The following is a 27,920-nucleotide window of genomic DNA, read 5'->3' on the forward strand; positions in this document are numbered from 1 at the left end:
TTGCTGTCGAGTGTATTTAGTAGGAAAATTCAAACGGCGCCCTTGTGAACGTGTCTTAAAGTGAACTTAATATGAGATGTGGCTGCACGAAACTTATTTTGAGAATGAAAATTGTCACGTTATCGTTTTATTCGAAGATTAAGTATCGAATTTTATCGAATACACAAACGATTCAAAGACGAAAGTTGTTCATGCTAGAGGTACTGAAGCATATCTGAAGTCTCGCTGACGTTTGACGTCTCAAAAACACCCTCCCGTGCCGCTCCCATACCTCAGGCATTAACTCAGTTAAAAGCGCCTATAGGAAAACCTAAAGTACATAATAACAAAAATATATATTAAATTAATACATTTTAGATGCCCAGTCAGGAAGCACGTGGAGTTCAGGCCAAATCACTGGCGCCCAAAACGACATCGCGAAGAACGTCACTATTATTGTGGTGATAGTGGGCCCTGCCCCTGCTATTATCTGTAAAATAAAAAAAAAGAAATCTTTGAAGAATACAAACTGAAATAAAACTGCTTTATATTTGGTTTACTTATGGAGCTTTGCTTAGTTTGGGACTAACACAAGATTTCTCTAAACTTTACCTTCACTGGTTGGGTTTTTATTGGCGGTCAAGCTGTAGTCGTGGCTACACAGGAGTTGCAGCAGTGGGAACGAGAGGTGGGAATAGTTCCGTACCTACTCAAGTTATAAAAATACCATTTTTAAATGACAATATTTACCATTTTCCGAGTTGGAATATTAACCGCGCTCTGGACCACTAGATTTCCAGGAGTACCCACAGGGATCATAAAGCAATAAGATGCGCAGAATCCTGTCACGAGGCAATACCAGAGGGGGTTCTTTTTGATTTCCTTTGCCTGAAAATTGTAACGATTAGTGGATGAGAATGGCATCTATTTGTATGCAGCACAAAATTGGTATTTGACTGCAATCGCACCTGATGTTAAGTGAAAGTGGCCAAATAGTTGACAACACAACCACATTCTAATAGTAACAAAGTTGTGTTGTGAACTTTGGGTGTCACGTAACATTTGACGTTGACTGTAGTAGCTGCCCTGTAAGTGCCTAATGCCTATACACTAGTAAATGTAAATTCCAGTCTCTAGCTTCAGAAAATAAATGTTTAAGGCCGTTCATGTGCTGCCCTCATCCAGGTGCTTCCTATGGCCTTCACTAGATCTTCGACTTCGAATGTTAAAAATAAACATTTATCGTTATTTCTTACCAGTTGCATTGCAAGTGGACACATCACATTGGCCACGGCGACGTTCGAAGCGAAGTTTGTGATGAAAATAACCACCACGGTAATGATGAGGATAATCACCAGGTCTGGCAATTCTTTTAGTATTTTCATCGTTTCGCCGATTTTGCTGTTGAGTCCTGTACTTTTAGCGGCATTAGACAGTGCAAAACCACCACCTTTAAATGAAATAATGCCACCTCACTGACTGGTAGTTAAACTGTAAGTGGCTAATAGATAATTAGGTCTGTTATGAAAACATGTCATACCAATGAGAAACATAAAACTCCATGGCATAGCAACGTTCATCGTACGCCAATCGAGTACTGAAGTGACTCTCGTTTTTGGTAGATCTTCGTGAACTGAAATGAATTAAGATTAAATAAACCAAGTACATGATAAATAAATTCTCATGTTGTAAAAAATAAAACTTACACTTGGCTGTGAAGTTCTTAAAAACTGCCAATGTAGACGGCAAAAGGAACATAAGGGTACAAACACACAGAGCGAGTGATGAGTCTCGAACGCTGTGTATAAAGATAAATAGATCTTAGCTTTTAGCCTCGGCGCAAATGGGCCACCGACCACAGCCACCGGTGGCCAGTGACAGCGACTTACACACTTTTTAATATATTTTGTATAGTCTACTACTGTAGCGAGTGGCCGCCACCGGATACAAGTGTGTTAAGTCGCCGTCGCTGGCCACCGGCACCGGTCGCTTCGGTGGCCCATTTGCACCGAGCCTTATTAAAAAACAAACACTATAAATAAAATCTACATTTATTAACCACTTCAATTTTGAAATTTAAGCTAGACATCTTATTATCTTATAGCTAACGGCCATACACAGAATCATGTACCTACCTAAGGAATGTTTTAAGTTGAATACATTTTATTGTTACTTACTATCGGGTATCGGATATTCCGAATGATTTTGTTATAAGATCGGCCCAACCTGTAAAGATTTGAGGTGATCGACAGAAAAAGCCAATCATTGCCAGGATAAATAGCAATAATACCATCTGGAAATATGAAATATAACTTAAAACTGTTTCAATTTAATAAACGACTAAAGTAGGTATTATCAAGTCATAAAAAATAAATACCACTTCCCAAAATGTGATTCTGCCCATTTTCTTACTATCTTCAAGAATTGCCTTTTCAGCTAGCTCTATACCCTTTTTCGTCATTTTAGCTGATTTAGCCGCCACACTTCCCGGTCTGTAAAACAAAAAGACTACAAGTCAAGCGCATAGTTAAGTCAGTGCCTTAGGTAAGGGATTGGCACGGGAGGGTGACATTTATGATGTGACAGCATAAAAGTCTGAAGTCTCGCTGACGTTTGAGCTGATCCCAAAAGAAATAGGAAAAGCCACAGAAAAAGAAGAAGAAGAACAAGGATTTATTTCTGATAAACAAGAGTGTGTTTTAAAATTAATAAAAATAGATAAAAGTAATTTGTTTGCAGGTAAATCTTATTTTTTCTCACCATAAAGAACGAGACAGAATAATATTTTGGCTAAGTACGTTTTTATTGGTATTTATAGCCAGATAGATTCTTACAGACGATAAAGCTCACCTAAATACTCCAAAATAAAATATGATGAAGTATAAGTATACGAAAATTTCCATAATAATCATATAAGGCACAGCAAAAGCCGAAAACTTGGGGAATGATAATAATTCGGGTGCCTCTGGATATGCCCTGGAAATGAAAAATATCGTTACTGATTGATTTCATTTCCTACCTACTACCATAATATTAAAATTAATTTTAAACGGCGTCACAAATCCCTAAACTAAGCAAGTTTTCTACATAATACTAAAAGTTTACGTACGTCTGAAAAAGACCTTTAAATGCTAGATTAGTCGCCGTCCCTACCAAAGTTCCGATGCCACCTGAAATTAAATAATGTTAAATTATTATTGTTCATCATTAATTATTTAGTTTCCACTCTAGAACCCTGCTGCCTCATCGGCCGTCAGTTCTGCTTACTATGTGCCCTGCCCATTGCCACTTTAGCTTGCTAATCTGTCGGGCTATGTCAGTGGCTTTGGTTCGTTTACGGATCTCTTCCTTTCTGATTCGATCTCGTAAAGAAACACCAAGTATAATCCTTTCCATAGCACGCTATGCAACTTTGACCTTCTTTATGAGGCCTATAGTAGAGGCCACGTTTCGGAGTCATAAGCCAGGGGAAAAGGCTTCATCATCAACAGCCCTTTACAGTCCACTGCTGGATAGAGGAGGGTTTTGCCATAATCCCCACGCTTGGTAGGCGGGTTGGAGATCACAGTTGGTCGAAGATTGATGTTTTTTCAGTGAGCGCTGCTGCCCGTTCTCTGTTTGATATGTAGTCCCTAAGTCACCTCTTAAGACACCCGCGGGAAGAGTAGGGGAAAAGGCTTGATGTTTGCGATGGATCTAAATTATTTGCCCCATCACATTTCCACACAATTCCACGGGAAGAGTCCTATTCTACTTTACCGTAACCACACTGTTTACTGCACAGTCGTAAATTAAATCATGAATAATGATACATTTTAATGTTACCAATAGTAGCTGAATAAGTAGCTGCGCAGAAATAGGCTGTTGTTATATCAGACGCCATATTTTCTCCGTCAGGGCCAGTGTCATAAAGTTTAATTATGTTTTGCTGTAACATTATAAGATTAGTAAGCTTAATTGAAAACATAAGAAAATCAGAATGTAAGTAGATGTAAAACTAACGTCATCAAATACTTTGAGCACAGCAAGGTTTATGGGTACCATCATAGTTGTGGCGGCAGTGTTAGTGACCCACATGGAAACGAATGTTGTCACTAAACACATGGCTAATAGCAACCTAAAAGAATTAACCAAAATAAACACACATGCATTAATCGGCAATTACATTGTCTAATGTCTATTTTAACCAACTGCAACGTTAGGCTACGTTTTCGCCAATCATGGGCTACTTATAGGTATTATCTTTGGACAATCTCACACAGCGCCATCTAGCCCCAAAGTAAGCAATTAATATGCTTGTGTTAGGGTGTTATGTTTGTTTTATAAAAACTGCAAGAAGTATATCTAGCTAAAGTGCCAACGTTCTTCTCTACACTCATAATACCCCCTTATTAATAAAAAATACACCTAGCTAGGAAGAACCCTGATTAAAATGACATGTCCATACTAAATGACAAATTTAAGCCAGTTCAACTAGGGGTGTAACTTTTAAATAATAAGGGGGATATAGTTCGCGAGGCGAAAGCTGAGCTTTTGTGTGAGTGATCACCAAAAGTAGAGTCACAAAAACACCGGTTATCGTTATGGTTAAGGTTAAAGTCAGGTGGTGCAACTCAGCCTAAGAATTAAACAATTAAATTTAAACAATTAAACATGTCACGCTGCTACCAGTAGGTAGCTAAAAGAGGTGAAGTGTGACAGATGCGCGGCGGACTAACATCTCAGACTAATTGCCAAAAAGCGGTATGTTCCATCGGCAACAGTGTAAACTATCCATTGCCTGTCATGTCATCTCGTTCTATCGCAAAGAATCACCATTTGATGTGAGCGAGAGCAAAAACGGAAATAGATAGTTAACAGTGTGGCCGTGTGTACACTCACACAAACACAAAGCTCAGCTTAGGCCTCTGGAACTGTTCCTGCAGCTCACGAATCTCATCTGCGAAAATAATGCAGACTTGAAAAACGGACACAGGAATCAGATTAGTAATACACGTTTTACCTTACATGCGAATATCCGATAATGCGTATAGCAAAATACGCCAGACGTTTATGCAAACCAGATTGCTCGACAGAAAAGGCTAATATTATGCTGCCAATAAACATCAATACTGAATCCTGGAAGTAAATTAAACAGACATTGAACATCGTTTCTTTATACAACTCGAACAAAAATGTATCGCCTTTAGCACTCTCATATTTTTTGCAATGTAAAGTTTCAAAAACTAAAATGCTTTTTAAACCTTTTTTTTTCACAATTGGATAAAAGTCTCCTAGATCCTTTTTGTTATCAATATAGGTAGTTGGTTAATTAAAAATATTTCTTCCATCTTTTTTTCCCACTTTTGCGTTACACAGCTCTGGGTAAAAGTCCCTTAAATCTATTTAACTACCCCGTCTATTTAAAGCTATTGTTGGCCTCAAGCTGTAATTGAGTCGTCTAGTTTCAAAACCCGCTAAAACGCTCCTGCAACTAATTTCTGTTTATATCTCTAAATGATGCTACTGCAATTTTCTCATCATACTGTTCAATTATTTTCGATCAAAATACACTAAAAGACTACTAAACTAGCACTTAAAATTAGGTTTGTGTTACAAACTCCGCTAAAACGCCGTCCGTTTCTTTCAAAACCCTCTAAAAGTTGATTGACCAATGGTAGCACGGTATTTTTGGTCACGTGACTGCGAAATCAGTATGGAGATTTTTTTATAACGTGGTTGCTTCATAATTTGCTCTTATCAAATCCCGCTAAAATACAACATGTCCGTTTCAAATCCCATTAAAACCGAATGTTCGTAACAAAATACGCCAAAATGAAAATAGTTTTCATTATAATTCAAATTATGTTTAATTTAAAGATGAATAGCAATTACTGTTAGTATTGCCAGATGACAATAATAATTCGTATCATATTTTTTTTTGCCTAAGGCCAAAGCTATATGGATAAGCGGTTTTTTTCAATTTCTCGAAATCTTATCAAAATCGTTTTAGCGGGATTTGAAACTAGACGCCTCAATTACTAAATTCATAGCATTATTAATATCGATCAACATGGAAAGCATTGGGGGAGGCCTATGTTCAGCAGTGGACCTCCTGTGGCTGAAATGTTGATGATGATGATTATTATTAATAATTAAGGTTTATTATAATACTCTACATTGATGTAAGCCTGGCACGTCTCCGCTGTAGTCGAGACTCCCGTCAGTGGGAATATGAGGACAGGCAGAAATGAAGTCACAGCGATTGGGATGCACTCTGTCACCCAGAATATGGCCATCAGCACTAGGGTGTAGCCACACCACTGGTACGGCTATAACAATAAATTGAGATTAAAACACTCAGGGAGCTCACAAACAAGCGACAGTATATCGCCGAATGCTTGCGACTTAAGTCGGCGACAGTCGCCGATAATCGCCGACGACAAGATATTCAAGAGTTATAGATGACCCACGCTGAACTGTCCCACCAAACTCAATGACAGGGGGGCGCTACCATCGTTCAACTAAGTATATGGTTTCCAACATGGTAAAAATCGAAACCAGCGATTCGGTATTGACGGTGGCGCCCCACTGTCAATGTCATGGATAGGACAGTTCAGTATTTTGGAACTATAAGACGACTTTCGCCGACGCATTGCGACTCTCGAAGACGGACAGTCACTAAGACAGACAGTGAAAGGCGAGAGTGTCGCCGACAGTCACGTACAGTCGCTGACCGACGCCTACCAGTATATCGCAAGCAGTCGCCGACATAATGTCGCTCGCCTAACCCATTTAACATAAAGCAGCGCAAAAAGCTGTATTGTTATAAGAAATCGAGCCTTATCTTCTAAATATATAAAAGGAGAAACTGACTGACTGACACACAGCCTAAACGGCTAAACGTAGGCACTTGAAATTTGGAAGGGACGTAGCTTAGGTACCGTAGAGGTGCACTAAGAGATTCCCGAAATTCCCACGGAAACGGGCCCCTAAGGGGGTAAAACGGGATCCACGCGTACGAAGTCGCGGGCAGCTGCTAGCTATGTATATTATACAACTAGCTTTCCGCCCGCGGCTTCGCCCGCGTGGAATTTTGTCTGTCACAGAAAAACTTTATCGCGCGCGTCCCTGTTTCAAAAACCGGGATAAAAACTATCCTATGTTCTTTCCCGGGACTCAAACTATCTCTATGCCAAATTTCATCAAAATCGGTTGCGAGGTTTAAGCGGGAAAGCGTAACAGACAGACAGACAGACAGACAGACAGACAGACAGACAGAGTTACTTTCGCATTTATAATATTAGTTGGGATACAATTTGCTATTCATACTTTAGGCGGGAATGGCGTTAGGACCGCAATGAGCACGATAGGCGCGACCACACACACAACCCCTCTCCAGTGTACAGAGAGGAACAGTAACACTTTTGAGAAGAACGCCATATCCTCCTCTTCTTGCTTTCCGAACCTAGAAAAGAACAGCAAGATTATGAATAGGTTACGTAAATCTAATGCCTTTGTAGTCATAGTCTACTTGTTAGATTTCTTCAAGTACTTATGCCATAAAATCAACGTTACAATAACATTTGTTTCATTAAGATTTTGGACATTACTTAGGGCAAACTTAATGCCATTTGGCATACTCGTTTCTCCTCCAAACTGAGAAAATAAAATAAAAGAAGAAGAAGAAGAGAAAAAAGTAAGCGGTACAAATTATCTTCTACCATGTGACCGGGCGTTTAATTAATAAATTAATACGAAATTAAAAATACCTAAATAATACTCACATCTTGTTTGTTTTTGCTCTGTATTTGTGTAACTCAAATAATCTCACGTTTTGAAAATAATTAAAACAATGACATAAATTTTTGTGTTCGCAGTTTTGGCAACTACCTTTGTCCTTTGAGTTTGACGTATAATATTTTTACTTCAGATGATAAGAGGTTTTATTCAGTAGTAATAGTTTCAGGCACGGAAAGATATTAAGGCAAGGTTCACACAGAAGTGGACGTGGATTACTAAATCTAGTATAGCCATAACTAACGCTACAACCGTAGCCAGTGGTAGCTAGATCCGGGATGCTCATTTACGGAATAAATCCTGTTGATCCGCTTGCACCTACAATGAGGGTTTTCGCGAATGAAAAATCCGCCAGATGGCAATACGTAGACGCGAGGTCCAAATGCTGCATGATTGGTTATTTTTGACATGACATTGACAGATATGTCAAAATCCACCAATCACGCAGCAGTCAGACCCCACATCCACGTCCCGCCACCTAGCGGATCTTTCATTCGCGAAAACCCTCATTGACCCACGAGCTCAAGCACTGCCGAAATAATGTGAGTCACCTATCAGTCTTTTGTTTTGCCTAAGACTCCCGACTTTTACAGATTATTAAGCGGTAAGATTATCTAATAAGTAGGTATCAGATAAAAAAAATAAAATAAAATAAACTTTAGCAAATAATAACTTTATTTAACGAAAAACAAACATTATCGTGCAGACCGTAATACAAATCAAATGTCATTATAATAATATTAAGCATTTAAAAACAAATTTTAATACAATTATTGTTCTTCACATTACATTAACAAATAAAATATAAAACTTAGAGATCGAGTCACAAACTTAATCTTTCTTATGAATAAATTAAAATAAGTTTTAATTTAATTTTACTTTTCTTACAAGGTATGAAGGTACCTAAATATTGCCTTCACATATTGACACAAAAATAGCTATTTAACATTTTAATTAAGTCTCTCTCAAAGTAACATTAGTTAAACGCAAATCATGTTTTTATAAATAAAAAACTCCACAAATTAATATTAAGTACTTACAAAGAAACGGCTGAAACGAACGAACGAACGAACTTACAAAGAAACTATTATAAATAACATGCATGTCAAACGAGTTCATGAACAATACAACCACATAATACATTAAAGAAAGCACTTTACATATTATATTTAATGTATATTTTCTGAATACATTTCAATTAATTAACATACTATGGTTTAACGCTTAACTGTGTCAATGCCTGAGGTATGACACGGGAGGGTGTTTTTGAGACGTCAAACGTCATCGAGACTTCTGTGCTTCAGATATAGATGACCCACGCTGAACTGTCCCACCAAACTCAATGACAGGGGGGCGCTACTATCGTTCAACTATATGTATACTATGGAACTATACAAATTATAGTTCCAAAATAGTGAACTGTCCTATCGATGACATTGACAGTGGGGCGCCACCGTCAATACCGGATCGCTGGTTCCGATTTTTGCCATGTTGGAAACCATATAGTTGAACGATGGTAGCGCCCCCCTGTCATTGAGTTTGGTGGGACAGTTCAGCGTGGGTTATCTATATGCTCAGTCACGTCATAATATTATGTCAATGTCACCCCTCCCGTGCCGCTCCCATATAGATGACCCACGCTGAACTGTNTTTCAGCGTGGGTTATCTATATGCTCAGTCACGTCATAATATTATGTCAATGTCACCCCTCCCGTGCCGCTCCCATATAGATGACCCACGCTGAACTGTCCCGCCAAACTCAATGACAGGGGGGCGCTACCATCGTTCAACCATATGGTTTCCAACATGGCAAAAATCTGAACCAGCGATCCGGTATTGACGGTGGCGCCCCACTGTCAATGTCATCGACAGGACAGTCCAGTATTTATATGACACGGGAGGGTGTTTTTGAGACGTCAAACGTCATCGAGACTTCTGTCACGGTAATAATTATTTATCATACAGTATTATAACTTCATATAAACCGACGAAACGCGAGCTTTCCTTCGAATTTCAAATCTCGCGTAAGTCGCGAATGTGCCGAACGGACGTCGATGGCCTAGCTAGTGTTGAAAATGACTAAGGTGATTGAATTTGACTACCGTCATTTACGGTCAAATTTGTCGAAAACAAGTTATTAACAGTCAAAAATGGTCATTTTCAGTCAGTTTGATTTGAAATAAAAAATATATTGTATTAAACCAGCTTTTGCCCACGACTTCATCCGCCTGAAATTAAAGTAACAGGTCATTAAGTACTCATTATGATTAGTAGATTCAAAATTATTTTAGTATATTTAAAAAAAAATAAATCTACTAACACAAAACAACACGCATTTTTATCCTATAGACAAACAAAGTATTTTGTTTGTCTAAATAAAAGAAAATACAATCACAAAACTAGATAGAAATTCTAAGTAGACAGATGTAATTAGAATGGGTACTGTAGGTGGGCAGCCCTATCGCATGTTGTCATACCGTGACGTACCGCGGGGCTGTTGACATTTATTTCAAAAATATGGCCGAGTTGGAATACTGTATAGATAGTATTACCGTGCTTCTGTGCTTCAGATTTGTATGCTCAGTCACGTCATAATATTATGTCAATGTCACCCCTCCCGCGCCGCTCCCATACCTCAGGCACTGACTTAATTATGCACTACATCTTTACTTGCTATAGTAAAAAAAAAACAATACGCCATGTTTTCGATACGGACAAGTTTTAAGGAAGTTGCATGGATAGAGAACAATTTGAATTGATAATCTGAGCATAATAAAATACCCGTTCTCCTTTGCTCAGTCAGGTAACTTCTCCAAATTAAGGCCATGTGACTGATACAAAATAGTTCATATCCACCCACGTCATTAGGATTACGATGAAAGTGGGATTATACCAACTCTGGCCTGTAAAAAAAGAAAAATTAAGAAAAATATACAATAATCTATAGGCGTAGGAATGTGGTTGCTCTGAAATGCAGGGGGTGCCCTGAGTGGCCTGGAGACCTACTAATACCCTTATCCCTTTTCAAAAATTATAATAATAAAATTGAACTTATATGAAAGGCTTGAAATATTATGAAATTTCGATCATTAACTTGAAATTGGCGTCGCGGCTGCGCGCACACACGCGGCGTGTTCTCAGCGTGGCCACTCCGCTTTGAAAACGCTTGTAACCAGTGTGGCAGGGCCCTAATACTATACTCGTTCTTATTCTTACTTTGGTTCATCCTTTGCCCAGTCAGGTAACTTGTCCAAATCAGGCCATATGATTGGTGCTAAGTAATTCAAATCCATCCACGTGAATACAATTACGATTATAGTAGGGCCTAGGCCCGCTAGTGCCTGTAAAATAAAAATAAAATTAAAGAAAAATTTTCAATAAGGTATAAAATATGTGTAGGAAAGAGGATGCTCAGAAGTGCAGAGAAGAGAAAATTTTAATATTATACAGGGTGTTACTTTGCATTCTTGCCATATTTACAGAGGTTACTATATTACTGATACTGAACACAAATCCGTTAAAAAATAATGCCCGAAAATTTTGATTTTTAATTTTAACTATTTTATTTTATCGACAATCTGTTAAACACATCACTAACTATCGTAACGCATGCACATCACTTATGTTAGCGATGGCGATGGAGACTTTTTTACTTTTTATTGTATTTTTAAATATCTATTGCAATCTATTGTCTTTAAAATGTCTTTTTGACACTTTTGTAAAAAACTGAGAAATCCATCAATCACAAATCACGTTATAAATAATACAAAAATGACTGAAGTGTATTCAAACAACGAATAATTTAATCAAAATGGTGCTTGGAGTGTCTGCAAGACGTCTTAAACGAAATGCTTGATGACGTACCCTTAGCGTTACACCAAATGCTCTACTACCAGCAGGATGGTGCTCCCCCACAATAAGGACGTCAAGTGTGCGAATAATACGTTTGGTGAACAGTGGATTGGACGAGGGGGTCCAGTAGCTTGGCCACCACGATCCTCGGACCTAACACCAATGGTCTATTATTTTTGGAGTGACTTGAAAGTTGAAACGTATGCGCAGAAGAGATAAAAAGTGTAAACAAACGTGTTACGTGAAAGAATTGCTTCAGCGAAACTGTGAGACAAAACGTTTATGTGTTGCGAAAACTAAAGCGAAATACCTACGCTTCGCCGTGCTAGACTGTGCCTTCATCAGAACGGAGGACACTTTGAACACTTGCTTCGCAGTAGGTACGTAAACTTTGTAAGTAGGAACTCATAAATAAATAATTAATTGTGAATAAGGTGATTTCATTTCATACTTAATTTATTAATTCGTAAGAATAGGGAACAATGTTATAAATTAATTAAAAGCCTAATAATTATTACGTATTTTTGACGATCCTAAGCCCGTAAAGTAAAAACTGAGAGTAGAAAGGAAAATCTAAAATCAACTGAAGAGTATTTTAAAATAATTATTATGACTGGATAAAAAGGCTGGTACCCAGAGCCATAAAACATCACAGATTAATAAGAACTAGGCCACGCCCACTAGGTTTATTCCACTTGCACCTGTAGAAAGTGCGAGACAAAATTGGTTTATTCCAATTTGTACTGCAAAACCAGATTTACTTAAAACTCAGTGTATTTTCTTTATGGGAGTCTCTTGTTTATCTTAAATAATAGGTATTGGTCCCTACTTTTACCTCTGTGAATATGGCAAGAATGCAAAGTAACACGGTGTAGATGTCCTCATTTTCGAGTTTCTTATAATAATATGCAATTGCGATCATTAAAAAAAAATAATACGACGCTGAGTCGCTAGTTCCTTATTCCAAAAATCAGATTCACAAATTGATGTCTGAATAACTAACGACCGTATTCACAAACATTACTATGAGGTTTCACAGTGCTTGTAGTGTCACACACGAACCAATCACAGAGCTCTATTCAACGCTGTGCGTTCGATTTGCTTCACTTAATCAAGCATCGTTTGTGAATACGGGCGTATGACTATCCCAGAATGGCACGTAGCGGATTCAGAGATCAGTGTTTGGGATACCTATTTTTGATGTTGTTTAAGGTAATTTATAATTACCATTTTTTTAAGAGGAATGCTTGCTGCACTCTTCACAATCATGTTTCCTGGAGTTCCGATTGGAAGTATAAAGCAGTAGGAGGCGGAGTACCCGGCCGCTAAGCAGAACCACAGTGGGCTTACTTTCAATTGTTTTGCCTAAAAAAATATGTGTTATTATAATATCTATGCTTTATTTATTTATAACCTATTTGTACACACAAATCGCGGTACATAAGGCGAACTTAATGCCGTGTGTTACCAGTTAACCTTTAGGCCAAACAAAGAATAATAAATTGGTTTAAACTTGTATGCGACAATTGCTAGTTTGGAATATTGACAACATAATAAAATATATACCAGTGCAAGATAGACATACGACTAAGGGTGGATTCGACCAAACAAGAGTAAATATTTCGAATAATAAATATCTCAGAATTAATAGTCAGTTTTGACATAATGTCCCATACTGAAACTGTCAATGTGGCAGTCATACCAGGAGTTATTCTCGGATAAAAGTTTAATCGAATCAGGTCTAAGGCTGGGTTGCACCATCTTACTTTAACTTTGACAAACGTCAAAAATCTGTCAAACTCCATACAAAAAACACCGGTTATCGTTAAAGTTACGGTCAAAATTAGGTGGCGCAACTCAGCCTAAGAAGGTATGCTTATACGTTCATTTGGCTGACTGATAATAATATTCATCAGTCAATCATCAACCCCTAGTAGGATTAGAGGAAAATGGTATGACGTACCAAACTCATTGCAAGTGGGCAAAAAATGTTGGCTACAACAACGTTCGACGCGAAATTGGTGATCACCACCGTTCCAACGATGACGATCAGTAAAGCGACCAAAGTCGGCAATGACTCCAGCTCTTTGAACGTTTCACCAATTTTATCATTTAACCCAGAAGACTTCCCAGCTTCGCATAGAACGAAACCAGCACCTGGAAATTATGAATTATAATGCTGAGTTGTAACATCTTACTTTAACCACAGAATAATAATAAGTACTACGTACAGAAGTTTTACTTCGCGAAGGTATTTAAAAAAATGTATGCTCAATGTCATTAACAATATGGTGTAATTTAGCCTGTCTCAAGAGTCAAGCACCATTTTGTTGACAAACGTCAGTGATCGGCACTGCGCCGAAGCTATAGGGCTGACTTCGGCAAAATGATGTGACGTGAGGTGCCAAACTGCGGAAAATGGCGGAGGAAACCAGGGTTCGAGGATATATATCAAGATATATATCGGATATATATCCGATATACAACGTGTCCCAAAATTCAAGGATAAGCCGGCGCCGCAGGATGGACATAGTCATGACTACTTTAGGAAAAATAAGGAAAAAAATCTATCTCAATTATTTTTTAACTTACACAATAAATTATGAAATTCGACGAAAATTGACACCCCTTATGATATTTTACATTACCACGACCACAATTTTTCAAATATTCCTGTTTTTCTGTTTGTATCGGCAACTTAAGTAGTGTTGCTGTCCACCCCAACTCTTAAAACCTCCAGAATCCTTGCAGTTTTTACACAAAAGTTAACCAAAATATGTTATTTCCTTAAAATTTTGAACGATTTTTACTTTCACTCCACTTTGACTCATCGTTTTGTAAAAAAAAAGTATGAACACTACTGCGGCAAGTTTTTTATAAAGTTGACGCAACTATCCAAGATTCCAAAATGGTATAATACTCTAAGAAACCTAGTCGCAAAAAAGATATGCGTACCATTTTTACAAACACTTCGCTTGTTAGTTAGAACGGGATAAATCTGGCAACTGAATTTATAACCAGTTCTCCTTAACCAATTGAGCTGAAATTTGGTATACTTGTGTAAGTACGATGACAATGCAATATTATGGTACCATTGAGCTGGATGGAGTCTGGAGGTGGCCATAGGAACTCTTAACGAAACGGCGGAATTGCATCTAGTTTGGGTTCGTTGGACTTGTTTTTTCGAGCACTTTAGTGCTAGATGATGTCCAGGGTCCTGATGATGAAGTCAAGGGGTGGCAGGAGCTGGCCATAGGAACTCCTAAAGAAGGAACGGAAGGAACGGCGGAAGCTTATCGAGTTTGGGTCCGTTGGATTTGTCTTCCCGAGCACGTAGGCCATGAGATTGAGAAACAACTAAAAAGTTTAAAATAAAGTTGTAATAAAAAAAAACTTTTTTAAAAACAAGCTTGACTTCATTTGAAAATTATAATTGACTTCATCATCAGGACCCTGGACATCATCTAGCACTAAAGTGCTCGAAAAGACAAGTCCAACGAACCCAAACTAGATGCAATTCCGCCGTTTCGTTTAGAAGTTCCTACGGCCACCTCCAGTCTCCATCCAGCTCAATGGTACCATAATATTGCATTGTCATCGTACTTACACAAGTAAACCAAATTTCAGCTCAATTGGTTGAGGAGAACTGGTTTTAAATTCAGTTGCAACATTTATCCCATACTAACTAACAAGCGAAGTGCTTGTAAAAATGGTATGCATATCTTTTTTGCGACTAGGTTTCTTAGAGTATTATACCATTTTGGAATCTTGGATAGTTGCGTCAACTTTATAAAAAACTTGCCGCAATAGTGTTCATACTTTTTTTTTACAAAACGATGAGTCAAAGTGGAGTGAAAGTAAAAATCGTTCAAAATTTTAAGGAAATAACATATTTTGATTAACTTTTGTGTAAAAACTGCAAGGATTCTGGAGGTTTTAAGAGTTGGGGTGGACAGCAACACTACTTAAGTTGCCGATACAAACAAAAAAACAGAAATATTTGAAAAATGGCGGTCGTGGTAATGTAAAATATCATAAGGGGTGTCAATTTTAGAAGAATTTCGTAATTTATTGTGTAACTTAAAAAATAATTGAGATAGATTTTTTTCCTTATTTTTCCTAAAGTAGTCATGACTATGTCCATCCTGCGGCGCCGGCTTATCCTTGAATTTTGGGACACGTTGTATATCAAGCCGGTTTTGATGATATATATCAATTTTTAAAATTTGTTACTGTATTTGTACTTTTTGACATAAGATTTTTATTTTTTTATTTATTTATTTATTTATTTATTCATTTGCAATAACATATTTAGTTGATTTTGCGTTATTTAAAAGAATATTTTAATTATGTTTTTGCTTTATTTGTCTGATTATAAGGTTTATAAACATTAAAAACATGTGTATTAACACATATGCAATAGTATTCATGAATAATACAATAAAATAATACTATGGCTTTCATACAAAATTGATATATATCAAAGTTGATATAATATATCGGATATATATCATAAATATCCGATATTTTGATATTTATAATAAATATCGGATATTTTCGAACCCTGGAGGAAACACATGATTTAGCATGAATTATCATGAATAATATTAACTACTTATTTACCTCTCAGTGTCTTGAGGCAAGTTAAAAAAGTACATTCTGTGTTTTTATTATTATTTAGGCAGTTAAATACTGCACAGTATTTAGTACACCATTTTCTTTATTTTCTTCCATCATACACAAGAATACGCGTGCGTGAGTCAATGTTCGCTCGTATGTGAGGCCTTGTTGAATAGTATCCTGTAGGTGGGCCATCGTGCGTGTTTTGTTTTCGATGTAAACTCGCGGAGATGAACAGGCCTGCTTTAACAGTTACTATAAAATCCCGACGTTTTTGGTTGACAGATTTTTGACATTTCTAAAGTAAGATGTGCAACCCAGCCACAAACACCGGCTATCGTTAAAGTTACGGTTAAAGTTAGGTGGTGCTCAGATAAAGTACAACCCTTTCGAGTTAACTGCACACCTGACAGCCGTGACGACACATCGCCACTCTGGTATGGACGGTAAGGTTTGCGGGTACAGTCCTCTCAACTTAAGCTGAGAATTGCATTTGTATGAGTGCACACCGATAGTGTAGAGTGGCAATCGGCTTGAGGCGCGGCGCGACCCGCGCATGGTTTAAACCGGTTTATACTAGTTTATAGCAAGCGGCCTGAGGCGCGGCGCGTCCGCCACGCGTCACTTCCCTACCACTCACATACTTCACTTCACCCCCGGTACTGCTGGTAGCAGATAGACGTGTAATTTTATGTAATTGTGTTCCAAATATTAGTGAAATGGCTCCTACTGTAAGTGAATTTCCTGTACGAAAACCATTAAGCAGGCAAGTGAAACAAATTTTATGCTAATTGAATACGTATTTTAAAGGTGTGAACGAAAAGTTTTTAGTCTGTTTTTATTTTGTAATTTTATAAATTTGTTTGTCTTTTTGTTGTATTTTGTAAGGCTGGCCGGACGCCCTCTCTATAAACGGTGCTCGCAGAATATCAGCGTCGCGGTACTTCGTGCCTTGGCAATTGGCATTATGCTGAGCGAGAACCTGTTTTTATTTATTTATTTATTTAAAAGGATGTGTCAAGTGTCGTTAGGACATCGGCCCAATTGGTAGCTAGTGTTTTATGGAGTTCCTTTTAATAAAACATTAATTTTATTTGTATGTGTTTTACTAACTGTACTTTTGGCGATCACTCACACAAATGCAATTCTCAGCTTAAGTTGATAGGACTGTAAGTGGGGGGAGGGGGGACACATTCCAGCGAGGTGCGCAGTTAACTCGATCAGGTCAAATCATTAACAAGATCAAAATAGCAATAAAAACATCATACCCAAAAGAAACATAAAACTGAATGGCATAGATGTATTCAAAGTGGCCCAATCCAGCACTGAAGTTGTTTTCGATTTAGGTAGATCTTCATGAACTAAAAAAATAAAACGACAAAATAATTCGTTCGTTGGTTCAGTCAAATGACGTCCACTGCTGGACAAAGGCCTCCCGCAAGGTTTTCCATATGAACGGTCCTGCGCCGCCCGCATCCAGGATCTTCCTGCCACCACATCGTCGGTTCACCGAGCAACGAGGCGAAATAATAACAATTAACTATGTCGGCCGTTTAATTATGGTTCTTAACGCACTTCTATGACATGGAAGAAGAGAAAAGTGATATGGAGAGAGCTATGCTCGGTATTTCTTTACGAGATCGAATCAAAAATGAGGAGATCCTTAAGCGAACTAAAGTCGCTGACATAGCCCGACGGATTAGCAAGCTGAAGTGGCAATGTGCACTTGGGCAGGGCACATAGTAAATTACGCAGAACTGACGGCCGATGGGCAGAAAGGTTCTGGAGTGGAGGTCACGTACCAGAAAGGGCAGCGCAGTAGGACGTCCACCCACAAGGTGGATCGACGACCTCATAAAGGTAGCAAGAAGACGCTGAATACAGGCCACTACCAACCGGTCCATGTGAAAATCATTGGGGAGGCCTATGTTCAGCAATGGACGTCCTATGTTTTATTACCCCCTAAAATTGTATGAATCTCTATGCATATGCATAGTACACCTTAAAAAAATCTTACATTTAGCCGTGCAGTTCTTGAAAAACGCAAGTGAAGCTGGAAGCAGGAACATTGCGCAACACACAGCCATAACCATAGCAGAATCCCGAACGCTGTGCAAGGAGAAAATATTATTATCATTTATCATTTAATTAATATCTTACACCATCGAAATTATTATCAAGCTGTCTTTACTATACAGCGCACAGAAAACTATCAAAGAAGCAAAATTCAAATAAATTATAATGGACATAATAATAATTATGTTTATTATTCTAGCTAGACAGAGAAACTTGAAACAGATTTAATTTCGTGATCTCTTCTCTACAATGAAAATTTGTTTTTCTTACTATGATTCGTCCTTTTGCGAAAACGATGTCTTTATCATGGTGCCCCATCCGTCGAAGAATGGCGTTAAACGACCTAAAAATCCCAGAACTGCGACGACAAACAAAATACACGCCAACTAGGAAAAAAATATTATTTTAGAATCATAAAAATACGAAAATAAAGTTTAAAATCTCATCAAATAAATGAACATAGTTAAAATGGGTGCGCCAAAGTTCACCTAAATTTTCAACTCCGAAAATTGGAAGTCCGAAAATGTTCTTCCTAAAATTTTTCATCCTAACAATCAAAATTCCTAACTACTCTGTCTCTAATGTTCATAATTCCGAATCATTCAACTTCATAATGTCATTACCAATAAATATCTATTATACTTTTATTTGTTCTCCTAGATTTTCTAAACATAACCATATTTTACACTATTATTCAAAGTCATATCTTTTTTGTTTAGATTTCTTTCTTTGACGATATATTAAAGTTCAAGTTTGTTGGCATTAGCACGTATACTTGAGTCCCGCTCCAGTCATTCAGTCAAGTTCCAGAAACGAATCGGTCCTATTCATAATTATTGGTTTAGGTTAGGTTAGAACTGTGACCACAACGCACCAGCCGAGCGAGCGAAGCCAGAGTCCCGCTCCAGTCATTCAGTCAAGTTCCAGATAACGTTTAGGGATAAAAGTGTTATGATAAAAAACAGTAGGAGTTTAAATATATTTACATAAATGATATTATTAATTACAATTTTCGAAAACATGAGTGTTATGAACATCGCCGGTAGCACTACAAATAGTATGAATGAAAACTTTAGGATGAAAAATTTTAGGAAGAGTGATCATTCGGATTTAAAATCGTTAGGAAGAACAATTTCGGGTAAATAACTTTAGGTGAGCCAATATGGACCCAGTTAAAATATCTACAGAAAATGTATCAGCATAAAAATTAATGTTTAATAAATAAATAAATTACCACTTCCCAGAGTGTACACGGCCCAATTTTCTTTCTTTCTTCCATTATTGCCTTCTTAAAAGCTTCTTTTGCTCTTGGTGTTATTGTCATTTTTTTTGCATTATCGCTCCCCTTTTTACTGTCAAATTTAGGATTTTTTTACTTAGCACTTAACAATAATATAATGGATGACCGTAAAAATTAAAAGCAATATAAATTATTATTTAATCTATAATTTCCGAGTCACAATATTTTTTGTAAGTCATTCATCATTGAGTATTAAAACAGCATGTTTAAAAATATCAACGCGCGCCATCTATCCCTTCATAAATGAAATGGTCACATGAAATAGCATGGGCGATAACGCCATCTACATTTTTGTATTTGAAATAGGACCGGTTCTGAAAACTGTTTGCGGAATTTTGCGTTGGAGGGAAATGAGGTTGTTTACAGGACCTTTTTTTTTTTAAATATAAAGTGGGTTTTTATTAAAATACAAAAATATAATAAGGATTCTTCGTCTACACGAAGCCAAGTTAAATTTTAAATTAACGTAGATCACCTATGCCTATGGATATTTTTTTTTTGTTTCAAGAGTTGTCAGTTAATCAACACTGTCGTAAAATAAAAGTATTTACTAACCTAAATACTCCAAAATGCAGGTACACCATGTATGTATAAGTGAATAAGAATATGAGAATCACATAAATACAGCCAAATCCGGAAAACTTTAGGAATGTTAATTCATCAGGCGCCTTCGGGTAAGTACTGGAAATAAATAAAAATATTTTTAAATACTGAAATAATATAAAGCCTAGCTAAAAACACGAAAACTGCCACGTACGTCAGTAAAATGCCTTTGAATGCCAAGTTGGTTGCCGTGCCCATCAAAGTCACAACGCCACCTAAAATTAGTTACATAATAAATTCAAAGTAGGCCTGACTTTTCAATCGTCAGTTATCTCTTAACCGAAGAATAAATTTTGTCGTTTTGACTATTTCCCATACTGAAACTGTCAATGTCCCAAACTTATTTTTCAGATAAGTTATCCGACGATTGAAAAATCAGACCTTAATTTAATAAAAAAATATATTTTTTTGCGAAATATACCACAATAATGCGTCAGGGACAAATGCTTGTCCATCTTAAAGCAACTGGCTCTCCCAGTCGTCAAGTTGCCTTACAATTTTCAGTGTTAGAGTGCTTTTAATTTAGACGTTTCGTGCCGGACCTTTGCAGTGCGTTTTCAAGACCGCACGCGCTAACTATTGGCAATTGTCAATTTTATTCCGACGCATCTGTCATACAATTTACCGTTTGCGGCAAACGTCCGGCACGAAACGTATAAATTGAAAGCACCTTTAGGTATATCCTGAAAACGGACGACTAGTGCTACTATCCACAGTGCGTACACTGACAATACAATCGACAATACACTCGTACAATGACGGATACCTACACTTCTAATACGCTACGCAGCCTTTCATTAATTCTGGCTGCCAGACCAAACAATCGTCTGCAATCAATCGTCAGCGAAAATAATAGCAAGAATGTTACCAATAGTAGCAAAATAGGAAGCAGAACAGAAATAACACGTAGTAATGTCGGAGGCAATCTTCTCCCCTTTAGGTCCAGTATCATAAATCTTCAACACGCCGTTCTGTAAAATTAAAAACAACAACATTCTAGTACCATTTTATCAAAGTATTTTTCAACTAAAAAAGTTTTATGATACTAACATCTTCGAATATTTTGAGCACAGTAAAGTTCACCGGAACCATCAAAGTTGTAGCAGCTGTATTCGTAATCCACATTGATATAAAAGTTGTCACCAAAGCCAGGAAAAATTGCATACTGAAAGAGAAAACCCCATAACTTTCGTATCTAATGTAACGCTGAGTACGATAATTACTTTTCAGGTTACTTGAATCAAATCAAATCATTTATTTATGCAAGTAGGCTCCCGAAGAATGCTTTTACACATCCTAACCCTACCACTGATTTTATCTAATAAAATATTCAAGTTCCTTTTTGTAGTGAGTCCTGTCTTTTAACCAACCACAGGTCATACTTCAGGCACTGAGTTGAGCGATAGACCTATTAAGCTTCAACCACACCAACGCGTGCAGATTACCATCGCCGGCGCGATAAAAGGCCAATGACAGGTCGCGCGGACTGTCATAGGTCGCGCGACCTGTCATTTCCCTATAATCGCGCCGTGATCGTGCCGGCGCGCGGCACGCGTTGGTGTGGTTGAAGCATTAGTTATTGAACTTACAGCATATGCGATCCACCGAAATTTTGTATACAGCAATACGCCAATCGTTTCAGCACGCCGCATTGCTCCAGAGCGAAGGCCAGAAATAAACATCCCAGAAACAATAATATTGTTTCCTGAAAAAAAAATCCTAGAAATTAGGCATTCCCTTTAATATTGGGGCAAGACATGACAAGACATGTTTAAGGCTGAGTTGTACCACCTAACTTTAACGGTAACTATGACGATAACCGGTGCTTTTTGTATGGAGTTTGACAGATTATATTGACGTTTGTCAAAGTTAAAGTAAGATGGTGCAACCCACCCTTAGTACTGAGTTGAGCAACTACTGAGTTGCAATTTTTAGGTTCAATTAAATTATTTTATTCGTGGACAATGGACATGTTTGGACAAGTCGTTAAGAACCACTGATTCTATATCAGTCTAAAGGTAAAAGTCCAAGATGGACTGCAGACCGCAAACTGCAAGCCACCACGGTTTCTTTGACTTTCTTTTTCACTGCGCTAGACTGCAGCCTCTAGCCGCAGTGTTACCTGCGGTTGCATTCTGCAGCCCATCTTAGACTTACGAATCGTATACGATTCAGACTCCGCTCAGAGTTTGGCTGAGACGGACAAAATGTATACCTTTTGTCAGTCTCGGCCAAACTCTGAGCGGAGTCGGCTATGCAACCTCCTCCTAAGACCTTGTGTGGCCAGTAAAAGTTACAAGTAGTAAATTGAAAAGCAGTGCCGGATTAGCCACGTAGCAAGAGTAGCAAATGCTACGGGCCCCGCGAATTTGGGGGCCCCGCGCTCCAGCGCCGGTCTGACCGAAATAAAAAAAGATTAAGTTAGATAGTTTCAACGATGAATAAGTTAGAAACGGGAATAATGACAATACACAGTTTGACACCATACCCCAATAATTGGAAACCACATCTTTTTTAAAAAGACCCTTCATTCTGGTCTTAAAAACTTAATTAATTTTAAATTACCTGTAAATTACGATTTTTGTTCGCATTGTAATTGAAAAAAGTAGTTTAATTGAGTTGACAAAATAGTGACGTCACTTGCTTGTAGTGCCATACAAAATCTATGGGATAGTTTCGTATTGACAGTTTCAAAAAGTACGTCAATTGACTGGTGGTGTCAACATGTCTATTACATGGAACGCATGCAAGCTTCGCTACTGCAGTGGCGAACGTTCTTTTTCAACATTAAAACGTATTAAAAACTAGCGGCCGCCCGCGACTTCGTACGCGTGGATCCCGTTTTACCCCCTTCATCTACGCGGTTTAGATTTTTTCATCTACGCGGTTTAGATTTTTTCCCGCTAACTCCCGTTCCCGTGGGAATGTTGCAATATCCTGTTGTAACTAAGCTTTAAGTTTCCTAAGGTACCTGCATGCCAAATTTCAAGCGTCTAACTTAAGCGGTTTAGATTTTTCATACAAAAGGATTTTCCCGCTAATTTCCGTTCCTGTGGGAATTTCGGAAATTCCTTGTTGTAACTAAGCTTTAAGTTTACTAAGGTACCTGCATGCCAAATTTCAAGTGTCTAACTTAAGCGGTTTAGATTTTTCATACAAAAAGATTTTCCCGCTAATTCCTGTTCCCGTGGGAATTCCTAAGTATACTATAACCTGCCCAGGAGTATGAAGAATAATTGTATCAAGTTTCGTTAAAATCCGTCGAGCAGTTTTTGTTTCTATAAGGAACATACAGACAGACAGACAAAAATTTTACTGATTGCATTTTTGGCATCAGTATCGATCACTAATCACCCCCTGATAGTTATTTTGAAAATATATTTCATGTACAGAATTGACCTCTCTACAGATTTATTATAAGTATAGAATATACATAGATAGATGAATTAAGGAACACGATGGGACAAGAACGTCTTAATTATCTTACTTTGTTGAATTTAGAGCATGTATTGCTTAAAAAAGTTGATATTGAAAGTGTTATCTCTAGCACACATTAAATCAAGAAAAGTTCATTTGTAAAAAAAAAAAAACCTTCGAACCATTAGACAGGTACAGGTAGTTAGACTTACAACTATAATAATATGAAGTACACCGAAGGCAATTGGACCTGGCTCAGTCTACGTTGTAAGGAGAGATCCTTGCAACACTGGTTTTCAGCCAGTTTTGTTTCATTTAATACCCTAAACTTGAGAACCTAAAGCAAACCAAGGGCCCCATGATAGAAATTTGCTACAGGCCCCGCGCTGGCTTAATCCGGCACTGTTGAAAAGTGGTGTATACTTACATTCATGTATGCCTTGCATACTTCCGCCGTAGTCATGACCCCAGTCAGCGGGAATATGAGGACAGGCAAAAATGAGGTAATCTCCAGGGGAATGCACTCTGCTAACCAATATATGCCCATGAGCACTAGGGTGTAACCACACCATTGGTGTTTCTGCAATAGAAAACTGTAGATGAAGTATGTGACGAGGCAGTCACTAGTCTGTGCGTTAAATTTCATAAAATAAACTACTATCTCATTTTACATTGAACATACATTTTACAAGAGCGCCAACACATGTTAAGATACAAGCAATATGTTAGGTACCTATATGAATAATTAATTGGGATCACCACATCACTTTGACGCTTATAGCACCGCTTATGGCACTTCATAAAGTCTTATTATGAGGGTCATGATTGCCCCAGTTGTAACATCTCAAACTACAAAAAAAAAGGACAATCTTACCTTTGGCGGGAAGGGCGCAAGGATTCCTATAAGTACGATGGGCGCTACAAAACATACCACGCCTCTATAGTGCACAGCTAGGAAGGTTTTCAACTTTTGAAAAATGGACATAGGCTCTTCTGGTTTTCCGCCACTTGAAAGAAGAATATGAAAAATGAAAATAGTCTAAGGGTATTGTATTTTGAATTTCCATTGTCTAATATACCCTAAAATTCAGATCTTGGTTTTGACAGGACCATGAACATGGCGCATGCAGTGAAGAAGAAGAGAATAAACAACAGTATGTTTAGTGAAAATAAATAAATTGTATACGTACAACATCTTACTTGCGGTTTTTTTTTCTGTAAGATAAAACTAAAACATTCGTTGCCTAAACCTAAAAATCGACTTTTCGATCCGTAAAATTCACGCTGTCATCGTGCAAATTCCTTTGACATATTGCTCTTCTTTTTTAGAAAAAAATATCAAAGAGTTTTGTAAGCCAACATTAAGATATCTTTTTAAAGCGCGGTGACCTACACCCCTACCACCGTCCCACCTACCCAAATACATCCTGAGTTCCAGTGAGTTCCTGACTCTAAGGTTTCTGACCTTACTTTTTTTTATTAACAGGAGAAAATACGCTTAAAATGTTTATGATGTCAAAATAATATCACCAGCCACTCTAAGCAGAGTCATACACGACAAATCACTTAATTTTTTTTTTGTAGGAAAACTAAAAAAAACTCGTTTTATTAGTGCCAAGGGCGTGTGTTAAACTTCTTCTATTTACTAATAAAAATCAGTGGTTTTCTTACTGATTTCCTCTCCCAAAAAGGATTTGGCTCTGCGCCGCCCGCATCCAGGCACCTCCCGCGAGCTTCACCAGATCGTCGGTCCACCTAGTGAGGGGCCTGCCCACATTATGTCAGCCCGTGGTCGCCACTCGATTTTCTGCCCTATAGGCAAAATATTAACGCCCTTACTAATAAAACTTACACGCTCGTTGATCAGTGTTTTAAAGTGACGTTTAGTATGGAAATGTACTTTTAAAACAGTGTTCAACAACTGTGTAACAGTGTAACTTTTTATTAGTAAGGGGGTACCTATATCTATAAATTGGGAAAGTTCACAACCTGAAAAGTTTTTCTTCACATGTAAAGTTGAACATAACAAAGAGAAAATTAACAAGATAATTAAGCTGCGGCTCCTCTATAAAACATAGGAGAATATCACAGACATCATGGGACGTTAACCTTGCACTTTTTGCTTTTACTTGTCTACTCTACTATGTTTAAATGTATTAGTTAGTACAGTATTCTTATAATAAGACTGTTACTTTTTTTTGCAAAAAGGTACACTGGAATGGTTTTAGCACATCTGATAAATAATTACTTTCAAAGCTAAAAACAAACTCGGAGGGAAAGATGATGCAAACCTTCAAATTAAATTATATCAGGCTAAAATTTTCTAGATTGCATCACTATTAAGACTTCAAAAATTGGTAAAAGTGCCACGAACAATCAAAGTTTTTAAACAGTGATTCAGTGATTTCAATCAAAATTACCTACTTTATTGCAAGGTATAAAAGTCTTTGTTCTGTTTATTGCCGTGTAATTCGGCTCTTGTTCGGGGGATCCTACAAGACGCGAACAATTAATGTTGCCAACACAAAATAAATTGCGAAAACATTTTTTAATAAAGACAAAGCGTGAGCCGACTCGCGTGCCATTTGTAGACGTTACCCGGCAACAAGCTGCATTCCCAGCCCGTCCGATTTGGTTCCTGCTGTCCGCCCAACGCCGCCGTCAGTCCAACACGCCCGCCCGCCCAAACCGCGAGTCTCGCCACTCGCCCGCTCTCGCCGCGACCGCGTACTACGAACCACCCGAATCTGTGTTCAAGTGACAATACGAAACATGTAAATGAGTGTTATGTCGTGTTCAAGAGTAATCGCCGTGAAAGATGCTCCAAGACATTAAATATTCATGATAGAACCGTATCCGGGATCTGGCAGAGCTCTACTTTCAACAGGTCGGTATAAGTTTGACACAACATTCGCTAAAGTTGATTATATCAGTAATTAACTTACACAAATACTTTATAATATTTGCAAGACAAATTAAAGCAAATCAAGGTTATTTAAACAATAGGTAAAACACTCACACAATAATGTGTGAAAATTTTAGTATCTTGAAAAACGGTTTTCATTGCCAATAGAAATGTAAACATTTCATTTGAAGATTTCAGCGCACAAATTCGAAAGTTCTCCGTTTTGAATACATAATATTATTACCTATACAAAATGAAATTTTAAATGATTGACGAGTAGAACAACAACAAGTAATAACTTTTGGTACTAAAATCAATTAAATTCACTAGTTTTAAACTAGAATACTTCATAGGTCAGTGCCATACAAGTTTTGTAAGTTTAATTACAATGTAATGTAGGATGTACCTATTTAAAAGTATCGAGATATACAGCGAATACGAAATTAGGTCAACCTGATAATTCAATTCAAGTATCTCTTCTAAACATTTTTAATTTCCGCTCATAAATGAGATCGGAATTAGGTTACAAAATTATGTGGCGTCACGGATACTCCATTAATTACTTTTATTATTCAAAATATTTATGTAAATGTTTTATTCTGACGAAACACGCTACTTTCCAGCGGTAATTAAGTTATTGCTGAATTAATTCTGTGATTAATTACTGATCTACAAAACATTTTGCCCTTAGAAATTTTACTACTGTTGGATGGGAGTGGTCCCTTTTTTCATGTGTGTCAAAATTCAGCTATAAAGCACGTTAATTCTAAATAGGCATCAGATTCAAAATATGGGAACCAAACCCAAATCAACATTCTGTAAGTACAAAATTTTCGTAAGTACTGACTCTAACAATGACACTAACGAACGTATTTTAAGATGCTCTTAATTACTTCTACTGAAGTGGGCTCACAAAAGCATTTTCTTTGGACGTCTTCAGCCGAAGATGTTAAAACTGTGTACTTAGGTCCGAGAGCTCTCATAGTAAGGCGCCTTTGATTGTCCTTTGAAGCTCGCCTTTGGGTTATAAGTCGGAATATTTGAGTTGTGTTTTGTTTTGTTACCTCAGAATAGAGGGTTTGGCCGTTAGTTCAAATGCGGTTGCGGGTGAAATACTGTTGTGGGCATTTTCCCACCTTTGTGAGTGTAGTGAACATACATGTTTGGGTTAAAACCCAAGGTACATAGGCGTAAATTCATATGTATCTATTAATGTGTGTATGTTGTTTCGTCGCTACAGTATGTCATACTAGCTTTTGCCCACGGTTTCGTTCGCGTGACATTTGTCACAGATCATAAATCATCATCTATACGTTATTCTGATGCATAATATTATTCTGTAAAGTTTCATCGAAACCCGTTCAGTAGTTTTTGCGTGAATGAGAAACA

At 37.6% G+C, this 27,920-nt stretch overlaps 3 protein-coding genes across 3 annotated transcripts in view; 1 reads left to right on the top strand and 2 right to left on the bottom strand.

Moving 5' to 3' along the window:
* Positions 1-219: 219 nt before the first annotated feature.
* LOC114351426 (protein I'm not dead yet-like) lies at positions 220-7,820 on the bottom strand. Its single transcript, XM_028302640.1, has 15 exons — positions 7,746-7,820; positions 7,291-7,426; positions 6,138-6,290; positions 4,982-5,097; positions 3,982-4,096; positions 3,805-3,907; positions 3,089-3,149; positions 2,830-2,955; positions 2,357-2,471; positions 2,157-2,272; positions 1,686-1,777; positions 1,520-1,612; positions 1,236-1,429; positions 730-867; positions 220-469 (listed from the first exon to the last, which is right to left on the bottom strand). Coding segments are annotated over exons 1-15 (1,686 nt in total). The 5' UTR covers positions 7,748-7,820; the 3' UTR covers positions 220-343.
* Positions 7,821-10,569: 2,749 nt separating this feature from the next.
* On the bottom strand, positions 10,570-24,894 carry LOC114351406 (protein I'm not dead yet-like). The gene is made up of 16 exons (XM_028302617.1): positions 24,817-24,894; positions 24,501-24,633; positions 24,054-24,206; positions 21,799-21,914; positions 21,260-21,374; positions 21,078-21,180; positions 20,364-20,424; positions 20,162-20,287; positions 19,541-19,658; positions 18,577-18,692; positions 18,248-18,339; positions 17,499-17,591; positions 13,574-13,767; positions 12,838-12,975; positions 10,975-11,099; positions 10,570-10,661 (listed from the first exon to the last, which is right to left on the bottom strand). Exons 1-16 carry the CDS (start codon positions 24,819-24,821, stop codon positions 10,646-10,648), a joined length of 1,704 nt encoding a protein of 567 aa, XP_028158418.1. The 5' UTR covers positions 24,822-24,894; the 3' UTR covers positions 10,570-10,645.
* A 1,327-nt stretch (positions 24,895-26,221) lies between these two features.
* Positions 26,222-27,920, top strand: part of LOC114351398 (uncharacterized) — a 34,540-nt gene continuing 32,841 nt past the window's right edge. The window contains exon 1 of the mRNA XM_028302607.1: positions 26,222-26,513. Within this exon, the coding sequence (XP_028158408.1) occupies positions 26,468-26,513 (46 nt within the window). The 5' untranslated portion in view covers positions 26,222-26,467. The remainder of the gene's footprint in view (positions 26,514-27,920) is intronic.

The sequence above is a fragment of the Ostrinia furnacalis genome, unplaced genomic scaffold (genome assembly GCF_004193835.3).
Source record: "Ostrinia furnacalis isolate ACB-3 unplaced genomic scaffold, ASM419383v2 OfSCF1132, whole genome shotgun sequence".
NCBI classification, from domain to species: domain Eukaryota; kingdom Metazoa; phylum Arthropoda; class Insecta; order Lepidoptera; family Crambidae; genus Ostrinia; species Ostrinia furnacalis.

Bases quoted from the DNA above. Each gene is read 5' to 3' on its own strand.
- LOC114351406 (XM_028302617.1), bottom strand. The intron at 21,375-21,798 runs GTAAGTTCAATA...TTTCTCTTTCAG, and splicing joins TTCGGTGGATCGCATATGCT to TATGCAATTTTTCCTGGCTT. The intron at 13,768-17,498 runs GTATGATGTTTT...CATAATTTCCAG, and splicing joins CAGTTTTATGTTTCTTTTGG to GTGCTGGTTTCGTTCTATGC.
- LOC114351426 (XM_028302640.1), bottom strand. The intron at 5,098-6,137 runs GTAGAGTATTAT...ATTTACTTCCAG, and splicing joins CGTGCCAGGCTTACATCAAT to GATTCAGTATTGATGTTTAT. The intron at 470-729 runs GTAAATATTGTC...TTTATTTTACAG, and splicing joins ATATTCCAACTCGGAAAATG to ATAATAGCAGGGGCAGGGCC.